Here is a 21,701-nt window from a genome sequence, read left to right on the forward strand (position 1 = left end):
TAAAATTATATATATTTTTAATATACACACACACTCATACATATTTTTCTTTGGACCAACATCAGCCTCTTTGAGGGACTGCAGAGTACTTTTTAAAACTTGCACTGCATATAATTTTTTAAAAAGCATCAGCAGCTTCTCACTTTACACAGATTTCTTTACACAGATTATAGAAGAAATTAAATTGAATGATTTAAAACTTTTATTGTCAGAGAGTTTATTTTTCCTTTCTCCCATTTACCAGACTCAAGGATCAGCTCTACTGAGGCAGTACCATAATAATGTCTTCTGCTGTGCCTCTCTTTTGTTAAAATTCACTTTGTCACATGACATTTCTAGAAAAGCAATAACATAAATTCATTTCACTGGGACCTCTGTAAAGGAACATTTACAGATCCGATGATCAGATTGCAAGCAGCTATCCACATTTTATTGTACAAAGTGAGAGTGGTACTTGCAACTAGTACACTGAAGTTCATCTTATCAAACTTAAAAAGTAAGTTGGATTTTTCTGTTTCCAGAACTAAACTATTAACTGTAAATGTCTTATTTATGGATAGCCCCAGTATTACCATTTAGTGTGAATCACATCTCAATAGCTGTATTGCTGCTACTATGGGATGAAGAGTCCTACAACAGGGTGTACCTATTTACAGAGTGGTCCCATGCTCATCACACTACAGGCATAGACGTTGAGAGTGCAGTAGCAATATTACCCATCTGTATTGCAAATAGTGCATTTACATCCAACTATGCCATCAACTCTTGACACAAAATTGAAAATTCATGTTCACCTAATGTGCAGCTGTTCTGTAGATTTATTTACCTTTTTACTAAGAGGAGTCACAGCACTGATTATACTTTTGATGTTAATTTCATCAGTGTCTTTTTGGGCCATTTATCCCTCTGACTTGAGGTATAATAAAATAGCAACACTCTAAGAATACCACATCTCTCAAAATTGGCCAAAATAAGTAAAAAGTAATGCAGCCAGAAGAGGGTGGCATTTCGTTTTGTTGTAAGCTTGGTTTGGCACGGGAACCTTATGGAAAGAAAGGGACGGTATATGGCAAGCCTAGCTTACTTTAGAAAACCAAGGATCCTACTCAGAAGCCAATACTTTCTCCAACATGTTGCACTGAAGCACAGTTTCACACAGATCACATTCCCAAGATGCCAGGATTTTTAAGTGACCTAGAGATGCAGCAATCACAGATTGCAGTAAATAGTGCCTTCACAAGTGGACCAGGCCAGAGACACAAAAGGGACAAGAGAAGAAGAAACAAGAGAGGGAGATTGTTTTTTGGCAATTGTATAATCAAGTACTCTCTACTGTGTGCTCTTCTCGGTCTGCTATTCATCCTTCTGTGAGAAAATTATTTTTGCTCTTTTAGTCTTGATGAGACTTTTCCGCAATAACTTTACATTCATACTATAAAACAAACAGAAGTTAGGCATAAGTATCTGATCTGTGCAAATAAATAAAAATGTACAATTGAGAAAGAGCAGAGCAAAGAAATGGGTAGATTCAACAAACGAGTTTTCTTTTCCCCAGGGACTCATTTTACCCCATTAATCCTTGGAATTGCTGCTTGAAAATGTAGTATGCAAACCAAGTGCAATTTGGATTACTGGAACGGGCAGAGGTAGGCAGGGATCAACCACTAGATCTTTGAAGGAGATCAGCAAGGATTTCAGATCCTATAATGTCTAAAAATAGTACAAAATGGTTGATGATAGAAATAAAACTTTGGAAAGAAGAAAACCATAAATGAAAAAGAGGAGAGATGGATGGACTGGGATCAGCCCTGGAAATTTAAAAAGCAAAACAAAACAGCCTCTCTAGATGTCTATAGCCTTCACTGCTTAATTGTGCGTCTCCTGTCCGTTAAGCCAATTTACTTTAAAAACAGTAAAAACAGTAAAAAAAAAAAAAAGAGATTTCAATAACACACACACACATACACACATAGAGACAACATGTATTTCAAAATTTAACATCAGTTCCTGGTGTAAGATTTTTTAAAGAATGAACCCATCCATTTTGATATTGCTTTATAATGATGAAAAAGCCAGTTACATTTTTTATAAACAATAAGTTTTAAAAGGAAAAAAAAAGTTTATGTTTGCATGAACAAAGGAAAATCAGGCTAGGTATTTCTAGAAATGTTATTTATACTTACATAAATTAAAAATGTAAGGCTGAATTCTCCTGCAACTACTTTTTAAATTTATTAAAAAGTATTTATAATATTTTTGACTCACAAGAATTGTCATTTTTTAAAAAATAGTTAATCCATTAAAATCATAAGCAAGTAAGAACCAAAAACAAAGAACTGTTTAAAACAAACAAAATAATACTGACATCCATTATAAGGAAAAGGGAAAAAAAGTCAAGGACAAAAAAGAACACTGAACTACTTACAAGTATACTGCAAACAAACAGAATACTGAACTACTAGCTTACCATTGCTAGCTGTCTGCCAATGTTTCCCATAGTTATTCCACCAGCAAAGAATATACAGGGCAACCAGGAACGGACATAAAGGAAGTCGGGAGATGTATATCTGGGAAGAGAGAATTTTTTTTTTAATCAGTTAGCATCACAATGGCACCTTGCCTGAAGCGTGATTTTGATTTTGAAAATACAGTAAAAAGCCTGAAGGCTGCTAGGACCCGGAGTGTTATGGATGCTAGCTGTAGGATCATTGTTACTGATTAAATTAAAAAGAGTTAAAAAGAGCAGAACTCCTTCATGCACACAGTTTCCTAACTATCACCTTGGCCAGAAATTATAAAATAATTTAAATGGGCCAATTCAGAGTATTTATAGAAAACTGGGGACAGTCCAGTATAAAAGCAGAGTGCTAAAATGGATTTATTTCTGTTTCAGCTGTGATGTATTTGAAACTACCATAAAATTACTTTAAAAGTATGGCTCTATGTAGCTTGTGGACAATTCTCTTCCCCATTTGTTTTACGCTAGCTCTTCAGCATCAAATCTTTTAATAGGAAGAGGCAGCTTGATTGCTTTTAAGCGCCCCCCTCTGAACAGCTGGGATTTTATTTATTTAGCATACCACCAGATAATGCATGCAACATGAAGTAGGAATATGGATGAGGATGGATGGATGTAAGCAATTCATTTAATTAACCTTTTGTGTGTGTGTGTTCTTTTTTTAAACGCGGTACCAGTAGCAGCCTCGCCAAGGTGGGGGGGGGAGGAGGGAATGGTGGCACACAATTATTTTTGTTCCTTGTTCTGAGCTCTATGAAACTGGAGAATTGGAAGTATATTGCAAATAATCTTCACATTGCTGATAGGGAGGAGAAGCAGTGGCAGTATGGGTGGGCCTGCCTATAGCTTCCAAGGCAAACCTGAGCTTTACTTGCAACCTTGGTTCTGGGAAGCATAATTATTAGCATTTAATTGCAGAAGTAATTTCATCCCCAAACTTCAAGGCATGTAATTGCAAAGGCAATAAACAAAACAATCAACTTCTCCCTGCCACAAATGTAATGTGTCAACTTGAGTCACATTCACTCCAATGAATTTTTTATGTTGTTATTCCTGTAATAAGGCAAAGCATTTTTAAATTACAACCCTGATACTGCCTTTAATATCCAAATTAAATTAATATAAATTTAATATGTATAAAATACTTACTGATAAACTCCATTGTAGACCAGAAGCTGACTCACCAAGGTGGCTAAAAATGCAATTCCTATTCCAAGTCCAAAACCACTTCGAGATCTATCAAAAGTCCACCAGAGCCCAACTGAAAGTGCAGCAAGTGTGAGAGACAACTGAAAGTTGTTGGCAAAATCCACTTTCTGTTATGACTGTTTAAGGATTGTTTTGAGAAGACTGGCAGCAAACCAATTCTGTTTTTTGTTTTATCCTTAAAGAGACAGTCAGCTCTTTAAGCTAAAAGAAACCCAAATCTCTGATTTTCCTACTTATCAACTCTCCAAAAGCCAAGGCTAAATATTACCCCTGCCCAGCCCAACATTCACAGCATTTTCAAGACTGGTCCAATGATGTCAAAAGTCCAATTTTTTAAATTATTTTTTTTAAGTGAGCATGCAATTATCCACATTTAGTGGTTGTTTTGAAAAACTAAGTTCCTCTGGATACCAACCTCACTCCACTTTTATGCCTTCTGTGGGTATAAATTCATGCTTCTTCAGAATTTAAATCTTATGTTATTGTTTCTGGTTATTTTATGACCAATGTATCTTAGACTGTGTTGTATTTTTACTGTGCTTATTCAGAATTTTTAAGGAAGTGTTGCTTTGAAAGTGGCACAGGTAAAAAAAAGAATTTCTTTTTTCTATTAATTTTCCAACTAATAATTTTCTATTATATAATGATAGCTACTAGCGTGGGAAGATCTTAAAAGGAAAAGTGTATCAATGGCTATCAGGCAACATGGATCTTCATTATTTTCATTATCTGAGACCATAGCTATTTTAAATAGTGGTATACTACTGAATTAATACGGGGAGGGTAATGGCTGTAATTACCCAAAAGGAAGATAATCCTGATTTTAACAACAATATTTCCTCATTTTTTTTACCCTAGGTTTGCCAATTCTAGCTGAAACCAATTCTTGAGACCCCTTCCTCAAAAATGTGTGCACAGAGTACATCTGTATATGTGAGTACATGTTCATTTTGTATATATACACATATGTATTAGCTATGGCTAATCTTCAAAGGCAACCATGCTTTTCAGAAACAATATCTGTACCCATCTGTACCTCCATCCCACTCATTTGTTTCCAACAGTATCTTCCTAATTCAGGTACTCATGTTAGGGAAAAAATGGTCTTCCTCTAATATAAATATAGTAATAAATTTATTACCATATGGAAAAATGTTCCTTGTATTCAACCTCAGTGAAATTAGAGGGCAGCTCAGTTTTATTTTTTGATCTGCTTGAAGTTTATATGTTATTGCCAACTTCATTACTGTAGAAAAGGATACAGCACTGGCATGATTTATGCCAACAAAGACTGCTACGCATCTCATCACACTGGACCATTCCCTCTTAAATTTATGAGGTTCTCCCAGATGTCTATCCATGCAGGGGTACAATAACCCAATTACAGCTGTAAAATACAAACACAGCTAACAAGGTATCTACTGTATAATAGCTTTTTTGACAGTTGATATGTTTAAGTCCTTTTAAAGCGCAACCTGTGAAGTAAATTTTACTGAGTTCAGTGAGAATAAATGACACAGGCAAGTCATTTGGCGTGGCAACCTGATTCAGAAATCCTTTAAAACTCTTTAAGGGATGAAGAGAAGGGACACGGAAAACCTACCATTCCGTTTCTCCTCCAAATCACTCAGATCATGCCATTTCCAGAAGTTACTCCTCTGAATGAGAAGTAGCTTGTGTATAAGTGTTTTGGAATACCACAAACTGCTTCCATCTGAGACAATTAATTTCTAGAAAACCACTGGATCACTCTTGCAATTGTAAGATCTGGAGGAGAAACAGCATTCCTGACTTTTAGTGTTTTTCTGGAACAATATATTTTGAAAACACCTAATGAAGAACTACTGCAAATAGTAGCTTGATGATGATGAAAATGTACACACAACTGGGAATCCTTGCTTTAGAATTACAAAATTTAGGGGGAAAAATAAAAATTAAGCCTAGCCAGCATAGCATATTTAAGAATCTCAGATTCACTCCAGGAAAAAGGAACTAAAAAAAAAAAAAGAACTATGACATACAGGTATTTTAGAGATCCAAATCCCTAACTATAATATTTTTTTCCAAGTTTACCCATGTGAGAAATGATTCAGCCAGATTTCACAGAAAATTCCTTTCAAGTTAGTCTTTGAAATCTATAGTGCATTAACTTCATGAAAAGGGAGCAAAAAGGAAAGTATTTACTTAACATCAAATATCTACCTTTGGAAAACACTTTTAGCAAGCAAAAATCTGTTTGACAAATAATTGGTAAATTAATCTCAGAGAAATATTCTCATTTTTTAAAATCTTTTATTACCAAGAAATTTTTTGGTAAATCTTTTTACCAAGTAATCTTTTATTACCAAGAGATTTCTGGTGTTAAAAAGATGTTACATATCAAGTGAATTCATCAAAGTATTAAATACTGCTTTCTTTTCTTTTTTGAGAGGGAGTGAGAAGGGATATACTATCCAGGCTGCTTCCAGATGAGAACTAGTAGTGCTACCAATAAATAGCATCGTACAATTCCATCTTTTCCTCTTTAACTGATTTTGCCCGGTAAGAAAAAAGATGGAATTGGTGGGTTCCAAATGAGCTATCTGCCAATACTAGAAGTATACAGAAACTTCACATTTCCCTTAACCTGGCATGGAACATAAATAAATTTGAGGCTGAAGGGGGGGTTGGGGGGCAGAAAATATGGATTCTGACCACAGGTCTGAAGTTCTTGATGGCCTGGATTAAGCTAACAACATTTTTCTTGTTGTCCTTTTAGCATCATTATTCTGACATACCTGATGCAGTGCCGCATCCAAGGGGTACCCACCAAGCTGAAGAAAAGAAGCTTGTAATCACATCAGGTGGAAATAAGGTGACATTTCTTTGTATCTGAAGCAAGTTTAATATTAATGCAAGAAAAACTCCAATTAGGAACAAGACTATCCCACGAAGGACCAGGTTCAAGCTGTGGCTGGTGACAGAAGAAATGTATGGACCACACCTTTTCGGTATGGATGGCTGAACATCAACATCTGCCATGGCCTCATGTGCTTCCAACAATATTCAGAACAGAGACTTGAAGCTAGAGAAGGACAAAGAAAGCTGAAATAATCCTATTTCTTTTAATTCAGAGCCTGTTCAAAAAAGACAAAACAATTACAGGACAGATATTCATTTATTCACATCCACACATGGATATATCATGGACTATATATAAAAAACAACAGTATGGAAGTTCTTCTCAGAGGCCCTATCTATCAGTTGCAATATTTACATACCATCAAGCACTGCCTATTTTACAGAACAAACCTACTCAGGCCGGCCAATACTGCTACGTTTTCGTTCCCAAACCAGGCACCCTCTCCTCTGCCTCCTCCTCAGAAAGAACAAAGCCCTCTAACTAAAAAACAAGAGGAATTAAAACAAAGAACAACTGAGCACCTAGAACAGCACAAAAAGAACAGAATAAGGTTGTCTGCATTGAAGCTTGTTACAAAGAAAGAGCAGTAGTAGGCTCTGGGCAAGTCTGCTTTCTGGGGGGATGGTGCTCCAAAGGGCGGGCACCACAGCAGAAAAGGCTTTCCTCCTGGGTCCCAACAGGTGACCCTCTGTCACAGATGGAATCCGGAGCATGCCTCTCCTCCTGAGTCTAACAGGACAGTTAGAGACTCCCCTGGGGAGAGATGGTCCCATAATTAACCTAGCCTCAAGCCATGAAGGGCTTTAAAGGTAACCACCAGCACATTGAATTGTACCCAGAAGCATACTGGTAGCCAATGCAGCTTGTGGAGCGGAGGTATCACTCATGCCGAATGCTTGTGCCACTGCATTTTGCACCAGCTGAAGCTTCCAAATACTCTTCAAAGGCAGCCCCATGAAAAGCGTGTTGCAGTAATCCAATCTAGAGGTGATTAAGGTGTGGATGACTTTCAACAGGGCCTCCTGGTCCAGGAATGGGTACAATTGGCACATAACAGAAAGTTGTGCAGAGGCCCTCCTGGCCACAGCTGCCACCCAGAGGACCCCAAATAGGATCTGTCTGGGGCAGAGCAGAGATGGAAGGTCCCCAAAACCAGGGGATCCTAAAACCCAAAGCCATTCTATCTTACTAGGGTTGACCCTACTATTCCCTATCCAGACTCCCACAGCCTCTAGACACCAAGACAGGACCTCCATGACATCACTTGGACGGCCCTGGGTGGAAATGTATAACTGGGTATCATCTGCATACTGATGGTACCTCACCCTTAACCTTAACTGACAGATGACCTCATCTAGCAGCTTCATGTAGATGTTAAACAGGAGAGGAGAGAGCACCAAGCCCTGCAGCATCTCACATAACAGAGGGTATGGGCTGGACCTCTCCTCCCCTATCAACACCAACTGGACCCGGGCCCATAGGAAGGAGGAGAACTAGTACAACACAGTGCCACCTACCCCTAACTCCCAAAGCCAGTCCAGAAGGATATCATGATTGATGGCACCAAAAACTGCTGAGAAGTCAAGAAGAGGAAGGATGGTTGCACCACCCCATCCCACTCCTACAACAGATCATCCAAAAGTGTGATGAATGCCATCTCAGTCCCATACCTGGGCCTGAACCCTGACTGAAAGGGGTCTGGATTCTTCCAGAGTTCTTTGAAGCTGCTGCACAACCACCTTCTCGACCACCTTCCCCAAAAAGGGAAAGTAAGAAACTGGACAAAAATTGTGCAGCACTGTTGGGTCCAGCAATGGCCTCTTGAGGAAATATCTCCTTAGAGACAGTAGAACCACCCCCTCTTTCAAAGAGGAATTAACCACTGCCAAAACCCAACTACAGGTCACCTTCCAGGAGGCCTTAGCCAACCAAGAGGAACAGAGGTGGCTGACCTAATAGCTGTCAGAACCCTGTCCACTTCCTCAGATCCAACAGGATCAAATTTCTCCCAAGTAACCAAGTAAGACCTCGCCCCAATAACTTCCATAGAACCTGCTACAAGACCAGGGTCCAAAGTAGTGTAAATCTGATCAACTTTATCCATCAGATGCCTTGCCAATTCCTTAGCATGACCTTGTAGGTAAACCTTTGAGCTATCCCCTCCCAGGAGGACAGGCCACCTGAAACAAGGCTGCCAGGCAGCCATCTGCACATGCAACAGGGTGGAGAAATATTGACATTTTGCCGCCCTTATCGCTACAAGGTAGGCCCTAACAGTGGTTTTAACTTGTGTTCAGTCAGAATCATGCCATGTTACTCTCCTTTGGTGAAAGATGCAACTGATCACACACAGATACATTCCTAAATATTAAGTACAGAAAAAAAGAATGGGTGAAATTTAAATTCAGTTCTTTTTAGACTAGATTTGAAGACAGCCTTCAGAACTTGCACAAACTGTCTTGGCAATAATTTATTAAAGACTACATGTTGCTGAACTGATTAGAAACTGAGTCAAAGTAATTGGAGAAACAATAAAATGGCTTACAACTGCATTGTCAGGGACAAAAAATGTTAACAATCATTTTTAAAATGATTTAGAGACCAAAGGGAGCTGCTTGGTTTCCAGTTCTAACAGAAGTTAACAAGGTGTTCTTACATACCTGGTAATGGAATAAAGATAACTCTTGGTCTTCTAACAAAGCCAATAACCAGATAACCTGCCAGCAAACTAATATAAATGCTATTTTGGTAGTGCCAGCACTCTAGAATGTTCTCTTGATATTCAAGAGGCTCATATTATTAGGCCTTTTAGTGGACCTTTAAAACTTCTCTATTCACTCAGGCCTTCCATAAATGTATGGCTATTTTCTTCCCCTTCATCTTTTTAATGAATAGGGTTATTTTAATATTGTTTTAATTAATTTTATTCTATGCCACTGTGATACGTGATTATATGGGAAGCAGAATAAAAATATATTAATAATTAATAATACCATGTAGGCCAAACATTAAAATGTAGATTCTCAATATATTTTTATTTTCCTTTTCCCCTGATTTTTTTACCATAAAAATCCAACATTTTGTGCAGCATTTACAAATACATTTAAGTTAAGGTTTACTCACTCAAGCTGAACAGCAAGATTTCTCGTCCATGCTATGTGGAATGATAATATGATTTTAAAAAGTCAGTATTTTCTACACTATTACAAAATGTAACTCAATATCCAATGTGATGATACTCCTTAAGATTATGATTAATAATGCAATCCAAATTCAAAAGATCTGCTGGCAGAAAAGGATTATGATGAGACTTATTCACTGATTAACTGGCCCCAGAGATTTGCTGATTGAGAAATCTGTCACTACTGGTCACCAAATGCTATCAGTGAGTTGGAAAAGGAATGGAAAAGAAGCAGACAGAAAAAGACAGAGAGAGATACACAGAGAGAGAGAGATTGAGAGACTTCCTCCAAATCAGGAACACGATCACAATTCTGGCACAAAAGTAGGTTTTGAGGACATCGCTGGAGGCCTGCTCCAAGTATGCTCATAAGCTAAGGACTGGCAGATGGCTACTTGGGAGCAAGACTTCACAGCAGTAGCCTACTTTAATGGAATTCTCTCCACAAATATTCTTTTCATATATGCTACCTGGTCAACACTGGGAAAGAACCTATTTATTTTCTTAGGTCTTCATTTTCCATTATGGTATTATATAGCTAGCTTTTTTTCTGGAACTCTGACCCACATAAGTTGGTAACCCAAAATGTAGTTTCTCTGAACTCAATAACTACTGTTAGTTTTATGGTTGCATGACTCCAGCCAACTATGGTTTACTCAGCAAACAATGGTTAAAACAAATAATTTCTGTGAATGCAGCCTGACCCTTTACCACTTTTAGCTGATCTTTCAGTTTGTTTTTTCTATATTTTGAATTGTTACTGTATATTATACTGAGAACTTTTACTATAGTGCAGCCAACAAGTTTTAGAGATAAACATAAAAATACTCAATTGAATGCTGAAATGTAATGAAAATTATAAATGGAGATTTACTATGGGGTCCTTTATGAACATATAATTAGCAAAATCAACCCTAATGATGGCCAGACCACAGGCAATTAAAGTAATTCCCAGATCAATAAAAACCCAGCCACATAAATTGCAAACCTGGTGTGGAAAATGGAGGATAAAATATACAAATATGTGAAAAAAATGGTATCCAAACAATCAAATGATGAGACATGCTTCTACAATAGCCCTATCATAAGCCAAACAATAAACAAAATTCCAGTATCTTAATCGTTTTTCCTATAACCTCCTGGAACTGAATGACAGAATTCCCCTCCAAGCCACTTCTTTTTCCAACCTGTCAATCAAAATTCCTGCTCTACATAGATTCAGTGTCACAGTCATGTATAACAAGTATTTTGACTGGCAGTTTAGTCATCTGGAACATTAAAAAAAAAAAACTATAATGTTTTATATATTCTGAATCTGCCTATCATTTACATTTTTTGATAGTTCTTATTCATGAGCAAGTAGAAGAGATGTAGCAGCAGCCATCTGTAAATTTCTCTTATACAATATTACCTTCCATTCAGCAGATGTTCACAATACGCTGACCTATCTGCAGATACTGAACATGGCTGCTAACTTAAGATTCTGCGCCTAATCTACCAAATGAGCAAAATAAAAAACAAACAAGCTTGTTGTCCCTACCAATTACATTGATGTAAGTTTTTACAAGCTGCATTTATATATTTCAAAGATGATTTTTACCCATACTGAAAGGAAGTTCATATAGTCTTCATTGCACATACCTGAATAAATCAAGTATACTGGCTAAACTGGTGCAACTTTATATAACTGGGGTTCCTGGGAGGGGGGAGGTGTTGCCCTGCTAAATTTCTGTGGGATATAGGCATTATGTTTCCTTAACTGAAAACAGGTACTGAAAAAATAATCCAATTGTCAACACAATTTCTGTGGCTTTTAGGGAAGATCAGCTACATGGAAAATATTGCTGCAAGAATTTTGGAGTTTTTGATCAGTTAGTTAGGAAGGCCACAGTAGACACAGACAGGAAAAAAGAGACTGCAGAAATACAGAAATACGCAAATGAACAACTATTTTTCAAATCTTAGGAGTTCAAAAGAAAAGTAGATATTGTATGCTCAAGGCTGAAGATTACAAAGCAGAAACGAAGCAGATAAAATAAACGACTGAAATTTAGAATCTTTTTAAAAATTTCCAAGAAAGTTTTAGCTGTTTAAGATCTAATCTACTGTTCTGATTTAAGAATGCTTGGGATAGGGTGTGGGAGACACATACATACATAACCTGTGCACCTCTAATTAGTTTTTCAGCCTGATTGGAGAAATAATATTTATTTGAAGGATATATCATGAAATAAATGTGTGCATCTGTAAGGCAGAGATAGAATTGAAGGAATCTGAAGTCCTGAATGGCAATAGACTGCTGTAGCTTTCTTTTGAGAACATTTATTTGCAGTGGATAGGCTGTTAATTCAAGCTTGTCTTATAGGTGAGCTCTGAGATAAGAATCTGCTGCAGCTGTGTGTTATTTCAGCTTCTATTCTTCAGTTAGAAAGAAAAAAGGAAAGCTCTGGAGGAGAGACAACTGTGATTTCAGTCTATAGCCTTTTGTAATTAGAAAGAATTCTAAAATAGCATGAAAATCAAAATTACACTAGATCTATATAACGTATATCACAAGATACAGAGTGCAGAAATCTGAATGTTGTAATCTTTTTATTCCATAATAGACACTGAAAAAAATGCCCTGGTTTCATCAAAAACATATTTCTAGACATTTCCCAAAATCAAACAAAGCATTTCTGTCCTTCTCATAAATTGAAGGAGTGCAATGCAGGAAAGACAATGAAACTTAGTTTTACTTTAATTTGTCACTGTAACATTCTATGCTGCAGTATCCTCCCAGCAGACAAAGGCCGAACCACAGTTATTATGGATAAATCACAATACCTGCAAAAAGCCAAAAAGTTATTAGAGGACAAAGAAACCTACATCCCAGTTAACACCAACCCAATACAGAAACTAGACAACCTAATCAAGAGAACCCTTAACGACCTAACAAGAAAGGCCAGAGCACAAAGGAAGTACAGTGGCGGATGAAAAGCAGTGGACCCATCCTCCCACGCTTCTATGGACGACCAAAAGTACACAAACCTGACATACCGCTCCAACCAACTGTATTTTTACCATTGGCTCCAACATACAACATAGCGAAAGAACTGACAAAAAAGCTTGGATATCTCACAGAGAAGAGCGAATATTCTATCAACTCCTCCCTATAATGCCTCCAGAAAATCAAAGATGTACACATAGATGAAGATGAAATTATGGTCTCATTTGATGTCACAGCACTCTACATCCATAAACCCAGAACTAGCAAAAGAATCCATATCAGCAGTACTACACAACACACCCAACCTAACCAAATACACCCAAATCGAAATACCCAGAATCATGGACCTCATCAACCTCTGCCTCACTACCTATTTTCAGTTTGGTGGACAAATATACCAACAAATCAGAGGCACACCCATGGGGTCACCACTGTCAGGACTCACAGCAGAGATTGTAATGCAACGCCTAGAAGCTATAGCACTTCCACACATACAACCTAAAGTATGGATCTGATATGTAGATGACACCTCTGTCATAAGAAAAAAGGAACAACTAGAGAAGACACGTGAAACCATCAACAACATCTTCAAAGGAATAAAATTCACCAGAGAGGAAGAAAACAACAACACGCTACCCTTCCTGGATATCCTCATCAGCAGAGGACACAACAGGAAATTAGAAACCCAAGTTTATCAGAAGACAACCCACACCAATCAAATACTCCAGTACCAGAGTAACAACCCAGCCTCCCACAAGAGGAGCTCTGTAAGAACATTATTCAAGCGAGCACAAACACATTGCAGCAACCCAGAACATCAGAAAAAGGAAACAGACCACCTATACAACTTCTTTGAACAAAATGGATATCCACGCAATTTTATCAAAAAGTGCCTGACCACTCAACCTACTACAACACAACCAACACAAGCTATGAAAAGGATCACACTGCCATACATCAGAAACATCTCAGAACCCATCAACAGACTATTACAACCATGTGGCATCTCCGTAAGCACACAAACCAACTAAAGCCCTCCAAAATATCTTAAGTAAACCAAAAGACCCAGTAGCACAAGAAGAAAAAACAGGAATCATCTACAACATACAGTGTAGGGACTGTAACAAACACTATGTAGGACAGACAGGCAGAAGGCTGGCAGAGCGCATTCATGAACACTAACTAGCAGTCAGAAGACACAATGAAAACTCCTTAATCTCACAATACATGGACAGACTTAACCATAGTTTTAACTGGGAAACTGTCAGCATTTTAGACCAAGCTAAATCCAAAAATGCAAGGGAATTCTTGGAAGCTTGGTATTCAGACAAGGCAGCAATCAACAGACACACAGAGATAAACAGCATCTACACACTATTCAAGAGACAATAGAAAACAAAAGACCAGAACATCTCCTCACAAGCAATCATCACCCAGATAAGCAGAGATTACCACCAGGCACACAATCAAGCAGTAAACAATATTCTAATCAAGGAACTACCAGAGGAACAAAACAAAACCCCCAACCCCACCAGCACTGGCAGGGCATGCCACAGTATATAAACAGAGAGCAAACCCCATCCTATTCTAGCACTGATGATGTTACCTGATGAAACATTTGGAAGAAAAGAATCAAGCTCAGAGAACTCTATTGGTATGCTGCAATAGTCAAAGTATGCTGAAAGAGTTTTAAGTGGCTGGAACAACACCTTCCTATTATTGCTACAACTACCTCCCTTGGTTTACACAGATAGCACAAACCCATGAAAAGAAAGACATCTGCTATTATCTTCAAAACATACTGGGATGACTGTTAAAACTTGCGTGGGCTCAAAAGAAAAAAAGGTTCTGAGACCTTTACAGTGGCAAATGATTATTTTAAATGGATTTCCATTGTGTTCTTTGACCCAGTAGAATACATTTTCCCATTTGGTGTCCTCCAGATTTATTAGACTTCAAGTCTCCAAATTCCTAGCTGTAGCTTGGGATTTTGTGAAATGAAATCCAGCCCAAAGGGAACACCAGACTGGAGAAGGTGGGATTACTTTTGTGTATGTGTCTTTGAGCCAGCATTGACTCCTTTCTTGGGAAGATTTTTGGAAGTGGTTTGCCCTTGCCTGCTTCCTAGGGCTGACAGTGTGTGGCTGGCCCAAGGTCACCCAGCTGGCTTCATGCCTAAGGCAGAACTAGAACTCATAGTCTCCCTATGTACAGGGTAGACCAGATAAAGAAACAAACACCACACCGATCTAAAACTACTTTTATTAGAATGGCTATATTAACAAAATCGTATAGGTCTAAATGTGCTTCCCCTCCTCCCTCTTCTATCTTCTTGGGAATTAGGGGGGTGCCTATCTGAGATGTTTTCATAAATTTTACTCTTCGTATGAGCTTAAGGCACATTTATCTGTTTGTTGCCTTGATAACAGATATTCCTTCTATCTGTCAGTTCATTCTATATACTCTCTACATCCAGTTACTAGCCTGGTGCCTTAACCACACACCAAACCGGCTTTTGGGATTACATTTACTAATAGTAATTTAAGACTACTATAACCAAACTTTATATTCCGGTTGCTAACTTTGTAAAAACTAGCTTAGAAATCAACAATGGTACTTTAAACTTTTACATTTAGTAAACAACAGTTAAATACTGTTATACAATGTATTCAAACTTTTCTTTATTAAGAAAGCAGATTCTGAGGTTAATGCCTGTCTATAAGAATAAATAGATAAGAAAACAAAAGTGTCTTTTGAACCAAGTTGGATTCCTGATGATTACATGGAGATATCCATGACATTTTTGGGGCAATACAGAAGTGTTCTGCCACTTCTAGGAATTTTCTTTTTAATTCCCCAATCCCTAAAGCCCAGGGATTTCCTCGTGGCTTCTCATGCAAATACTAATGAGGTTCAAGCATGCTTAGTTTTTTTTTTTTTAATTCAGCCAATGTTGACCAGGTACTGCTACCACAGTGACAAGAACAGTAAGGAAAGCCAAATTCTTTCCATAATGTTAGCCAATTGCATCACTTATATTTTTTATTTGACTAATAGGATTAGAATAAAGAAGGAAGAAGAGTTATTCTAATCATATTAGTCAAATGAATGTCAGAGCTATATGATAGTACAGTGCCAAGAGCTTAGCATCTGTATCTACTAATCAATCAAAGCATCATTCCATGCTAAACTCTTACCAGGCATTATTTGTTTCTTTAGTACCAAGATATGCACAGCACTAACAAGTTAAGACCACTCTAGTGACTATACCTCTTCTGGGTATAGTTCTTGCATTCTGCTATTCCTGATTTTTGGAACATTCATGTGTACCCATACATTTATTCCACTGTAGGGTGTATGCTCTAAAATACAATTATCTTATACTTTTTCTGAGCACCCTTAACACCAGTGTCCCAGACAGGAATGGGCCTCTGGATATGGCCTTAGATAGTATCTCTATTTCTCAGTTTCAAACCTTCAAACTAATTTACCAGGCTTCACACAGTAGTGTTGAAAATCTTTAATTGCTTTTAAACGCAGCATCTTCTCCTCAGTTAACATTTAAATTACTATGTGCTCCTTCCAGACAGTGGGATACAAAAGAAAACATGGATATGATCTCTACTGACCATCTAAGAGTTGACACAGAACTTAATACTCCAATGGAATTAGTGAGGCAACTAAAATAGGTAGAGTGTTGAGGAAAGGGATAATCCATTATGTAAGTTACTAAGGCTGGAATCTGAACTTCACAAACTTGAAACTTAAATGAGTTGTCATCAAGAGATCTCCCTACTCACTTGTGCTGATTGACCCCATTCCTACCACTTTTAGCATTTCAAACAGAAGACATATTTTTTTATATAAATTTTATTAAAAGTTTTAAAAAGATAAAAACTAACAAACACTAAAATAAAGAAAAGAAAGAAAAAGAGAGAAAAAAAGGACAAAGCTGCAGAAAAAAGAAAGATAAAAAGAAACAAAAGCTTCCAATCTCTGCAGCAAATGTTAAGTATAATTACAAAGTTATCTCTTACTCTATGGTTACAAAAAAAAAAAGCTCACTTTTTTCTATTATCTAATTTTTTTTTCTAACCATCAAAACCACAAATCATAAGTGTGTTTTTTTCTGTTCATGCAAAAAGCCTGTAAGGGGTTTCCAGTCAGCCATAAATGTAAATATTGTCTTTTCTCTAATCAAGGAAGTCAATTTAGCCATCTCTGCAAGTTCCATCATCTTCACTAACCATTCCTCTATTATGAGTAGTGTTGAACCTTTCTACTTTTGAGCATATAGTAATCTCGCTGCAGTTATCATATTAAAAACAAAGTTCCATGACTTTTTTCTAGCTATCTGTCATTAATCTCAAAAGAAAAGCCCCTGGTTTCAATTGTACATTAGTCTCTAAGATCTTCTGAATTAGTGTATGTATTTGTATCCAATTTTTTTTGGCTTTTTTACATGTCCACCATACATGATAAAATGCCCCTTCATGTTGTTCACATTTCCAGCATAAATTCAAAGTACCTTTATACATTCTAGTCAATTTCTCTGGTGATAAATACCAATGGTACATCATTTTATAAAAATTATTTTTAAGACTAGAACATAATGTAAATTTTATCCTTTCAACCACATATTTTCCCATTGATCCATTTTTATACTGTAACCAAATTTTTAGCCTATTTTATCATATTCATTCACTTGTTTGTCTTTTGTCTCAAATTTCAACAAAACTTGTATATTTTACCTAAAACATGGTCATCATTTGTACATAATTCTTAATTATGTCTCAATAATTGAGACATAACTCAGTCCTACATTGTTCAAAATGATAAAATCTTTCATCTACTTTAAAACTTTCTGATAATTGTACATAGGAAAACTATTGACGAATATATCCTTCTGTTATCAAATTTCCTCTTAATTTTATTTTACAATCCCCTTGAGAAAATTCTAGTATATCACAGTAAGTTAACCATCTATGTTTACTTATCATTTCTTGTCTATAAAATGTTTCTTGTGCTGAGATCCATAAAGGTGTTTTCAGGCACAACCTAGATTTGTATTTATTCCATACTCTCAAAATTATCTACTTGACATGATTTTTAAAATCTACATTAACCTTAGCTTTGTCATACCATAGATATCCATGCCACCCAAATCTCAAATTGTGTTCTTCTAATTCCAATAGCTTTCTATTTCTCAGCAACACCCATTCTTTCATCCAAGCTAAACAATAGGCAGCAAAGTATAACTTCAAATCTGGTAGACCCAATCCTCCTCTTTCCTTTGCATGTTGTAATACCTTATTTTTAACTCAGGATTTTTTCCCCTTGCCATACAGATTTAGATATATCCTTCTGCCATTGTTTAAACAGTACATCAGTTGTCAAAACAGGTACTGTCTGAAACAAAAATAACATTCTAGGTAAAACATTCATCTTAATCACAGAAATTCTCCCCAACACTGACAATCGCACTTTGTCCCAACTTGTCTTTTTTAACTTCATTCTGTGTCTTAATATAATTTTTTTGAAATAACAAACAATTCATATTTGACACAGTAATACCCAAGTATTTGTTAATCTTAGAGCCTGCTAATGCACCAAATTCTTTTAATTTACCTATTAATAATTCAATTCCCTTTAGAGGGTCTTCCAGAACCAACAGTAAATTGTCTGTAAAAGCTCTTAACTTATATGTCTCTTTTTAAAAAATTTTATGCCCACAATCCTCTAATTTTGTCTTATGTCTCTATTCAATATTTCAAGAACTAAAATAAACAGAAGAGGGGAGAGTGGGCAACCTTGTCTTGTTCCTTTTTGTATCTCACAGTTTGGTTAAATCTCCATTAACAATTATTTGTGCCATCTGTAAAGTATAAATCAATTTCACCCATTTTATAAAATTCTCTCCAAAATGCATGTCTTCCAAAACTTTAAACAAAAAAATCCAGTTCCAATTGTCAAAAGCCTTGTCTGCATCTAAAATGCAGCTTGTTTTTCACTATGTTCCAAATATTCCAAAATATCCAACACAGTTCTAACATTATCCTTTAAGTATCTTTTATGTAAAAACCCACATTGATCCTTATGCATAAATTCTTACAGAATTATTTTCAGTCTTTCAGCTAAAATTGTTGTAAACAACTTACAATCATTGTTCAATAATGATACTGGTCTATAGTTTCTTGCTATAGGGTCAAATCTTGTCCCTCCTTAGGTATTAATGTTATCTTGGCCTTTTTCCAAGTCTCTGGCATCCTTTTCTCTGTAAAATAGAATTCATCACGTTTTGTAGAGGTTGTAGAAGTTCATCCTCAAAATACTTGTAATACAGACTCAATAATCCAGGCGCCTTTCCTGATTCACTCTTCTTAATCGATTCTGAAACTTCCCGTATTATTATAGGTCCATTCATAATTTGTCTTTGTTCTTCTGTAATCCTTGGTAGGTTTTGCTTTCTGAGATAATCATCTATTTTCTCCAATGGAATATCATGTCCTTCATACAAATTAGAATAATATTGATAAAATGTTTTTTGTATAGCCACATTATCCGTAAATACAGTATCTCCCTCTTGTAATTTCAATATCATTTTCTTTTCTCTTTGCAATTTATAAGCCATTTCCCTGGTTTGTTCACAAATTCAAAATGTCTTTGTTTTGCATAATTGTTTTATTTCCATTTCTCTTATTGTTAACATGGATAGCTGTTGCTATAAAATCTTAATTTGTTGAGAGATACTTATATTCCTTGTGAATTCTTTAATTCTTCTTCTGTTCTTTTTATCTTATCTAAAATATTTTGTCTTTTCTCTTGCCTTTTCCTCTTAAGTTCAGAATTATGTTGTATCAGGTAACCTCCGGACCCTATCTTGTTCATTAAGCAAGGACTACCTATATCTTGAAATGCCATTTTTGTGTCTCCATATATCGACCAACCCTAAATTGACCATCAAATTAAAAAAAAAAAAACTTTTGGTAATTTACCTTGAGTAATTTTAGCATCTTTCTTAGAAGTCCTGTCCAATTGTGGGGAGATCACTCAATTCCAATCCCCCATCAAACACCAGCTTTCATAAGAAAAGTCTATTAATCTCTCCATAAGTTGTTTGGAAAATATTGCTTTATCATCATTTGGGGCATAAATTCTCAACTTCTACCCCAACAAATCTACCAAGTTCATCAGTCAATACAAGTTCTGGTTTCAGATTAATACACAAAACAACTCCATTTTCCTTTTTAATATCTGATGAAGTAAATTGTTCACCCAAAGATTTATAACTCTTTTATTTTTATTTTTTATATGAATCTCTTGTAGGCAAACAATGCCTTGTTTTAATTTTTTCAAATAATTTTTTTTTTCTCTTTTAAGGAGCATTTGCTCTGTTTATATTCCATGTTAAACATTTGTAATCCATACTCAGGCCAAAAATTTAGAAAAGTCCATACCTATAGCACCTAATTCGTATCACCTTTTTTCAATTCCTGTTATATCTGTTGTGATTTTTCTGCAGTTTCCTCTGAAAACTCCATTTGTATCTCCTGCAATTCTCCTTTGTATCTTTCTAAAAATTCTCTTGGCTTCTGAACAGAATTCAGTCTAAATCTCTGCTGGTTAAAAAGAAAAATCACACCTTCCAATTTATCTCATTGAAATGGGATTTTTTCTGTTTTAATTTTTCAGCCAAGAAGGCATATTCTTTTATGTAAAATTCTAATAGGAATTTCTTTCAAAACAATTGTATCTGTATTGTCCATTTTCAATTTGCATTAAAATGCTGCTGCAGGACTAGATCCCTTGTCTTCTTTCTAACAAAATGTACTAAAATATCCTTTGAGACATTTTTTGTTCTGGCAAATCTGGAATTTATTCTACAGACCCTATCAAATTCTGTCTCCATATCTTCCTTCTCCCAGTGCAAAAAATTTGCCAAGACTTTAATAATCCATTCATTAACATCTTCATCTGAAACCTCTGGAACAGCTCTGAATCTCAAACAAAACTCTTTCTCTCTCAACTCCAATAAAGCCAGATTATCCAGTTACCTTTTCCAACTCTCTTCCTTGAACTTCTCTTACTCTCTAAAATTTCCACTTTATTATTGATTTGTTTTACCTCTCCAGATACTTGCCTTATAGAACTGTCTATCGTTTTAATATCTTCTTTCATCCCTTCTCTCAACTTTACAAATCTTTCATCTATCCTTTTTTGAAAAGTGTCCTATTTCCCATCTGTTCAAATAATTTCTGAATCATATCTAGTGTAATTATTTTGTCTGCAAGTTGCCTTAGCAAGCCCCTCCTGCCCTCTCTTGTCATTTTTCTAGTAGCTGCCATTGTATATTATAATCCAAAAGTGAAAGTGTTTCCAGCAAGCAAGAGGAAAAATCAAGCCTCTCCTTTTTTGTTTCCTCTTTATCTTTCTGTAGTTTTAACACTTTTGTTTAGCAGCTCTCCATAACTTCAAGCCACAATACACATCACATCTCCATGGCAACTAAATGTCACAGTCTGGTTCATTAGCTTATTGTTTGTTATGTAGAGTTCACCAATTAAATGCACTCTTTAACAATAAACATCAAGCATTCCAACAAAGATCTGGTCTCTTTAACTGGCTTAGTGTTGATTTATGTACTTTTGTCAAAGCATTTTCATAAAAAGGATGATAAAAATTTTAAAAAATAGAAAAAAAGACTGTCCCTTATCCATTTTAACACTTTCTTAGATCTTCTCTTTATTAAGCTTTTTGCAAAGGATTCTTGAATCTTTAAATCAAAGTCTCTCTTTCTTGTTGTTTTGTAATCCAGAAAGAAGGTTTAATTCACTGTAAGGAGTCTTTGCTGCAGAGGAAATCTCTCTATATCAGTAGATTAATTACTTCCCAAAGTGATTAA

General features: G+C 36.1%; 1 protein-coding gene across 2 annotated transcripts in view; it reads right to left on the reverse strand.

Annotated features, from left to right (window-relative positions):
* The window catches only part of INSIG2 (insulin induced gene 2), a 26,611-nt gene continuing 4,910 nt past the window's right edge, over positions 1-21,701 (reverse strand). The window contains exons 1-6 of one of the 2 annotated variants that reach the window (XM_007421894.4): positions 18,958-19,073; positions 6,505-6,791; positions 4,990-5,114; positions 3,668-3,834; positions 2,468-2,567; positions 1-1,432 (exon numbers count right to left, since the gene is read on the reverse strand). In XM_007421894.4, the coding sequence (XP_007421956.1) occupies positions 1,391-1,432; positions 2,468-2,567; positions 3,668-3,834; positions 4,990-5,114; positions 6,505-6,748 (678 nt within the window). In that variant the 5' untranslated portion in view covers positions 6,749-6,791; positions 18,958-19,073 and the 3' untranslated portion in view covers positions 1-1,390. Of the gene's footprint in view, positions 1,433-2,467; positions 2,568-3,667; positions 3,835-4,989; positions 5,115-6,504; positions 6,792-18,957; positions 19,074-21,701 lie in introns of those variants that run through there. The other variant, XM_007421893.4, reaches the window with a different exon arrangement.

Source organism: Python bivittatus, unplaced genomic scaffold (genome assembly GCF_059951505.1).
Source record: "Python bivittatus isolate LINGU-HERP-01145 unplaced genomic scaffold, Pbiv_v1 ctg000480_np1212, whole genome shotgun sequence".
NCBI classification, from domain to species: Eukaryota; Metazoa; Chordata; class Lepidosauria; order Squamata; family Pythonidae; genus Python; species Python bivittatus.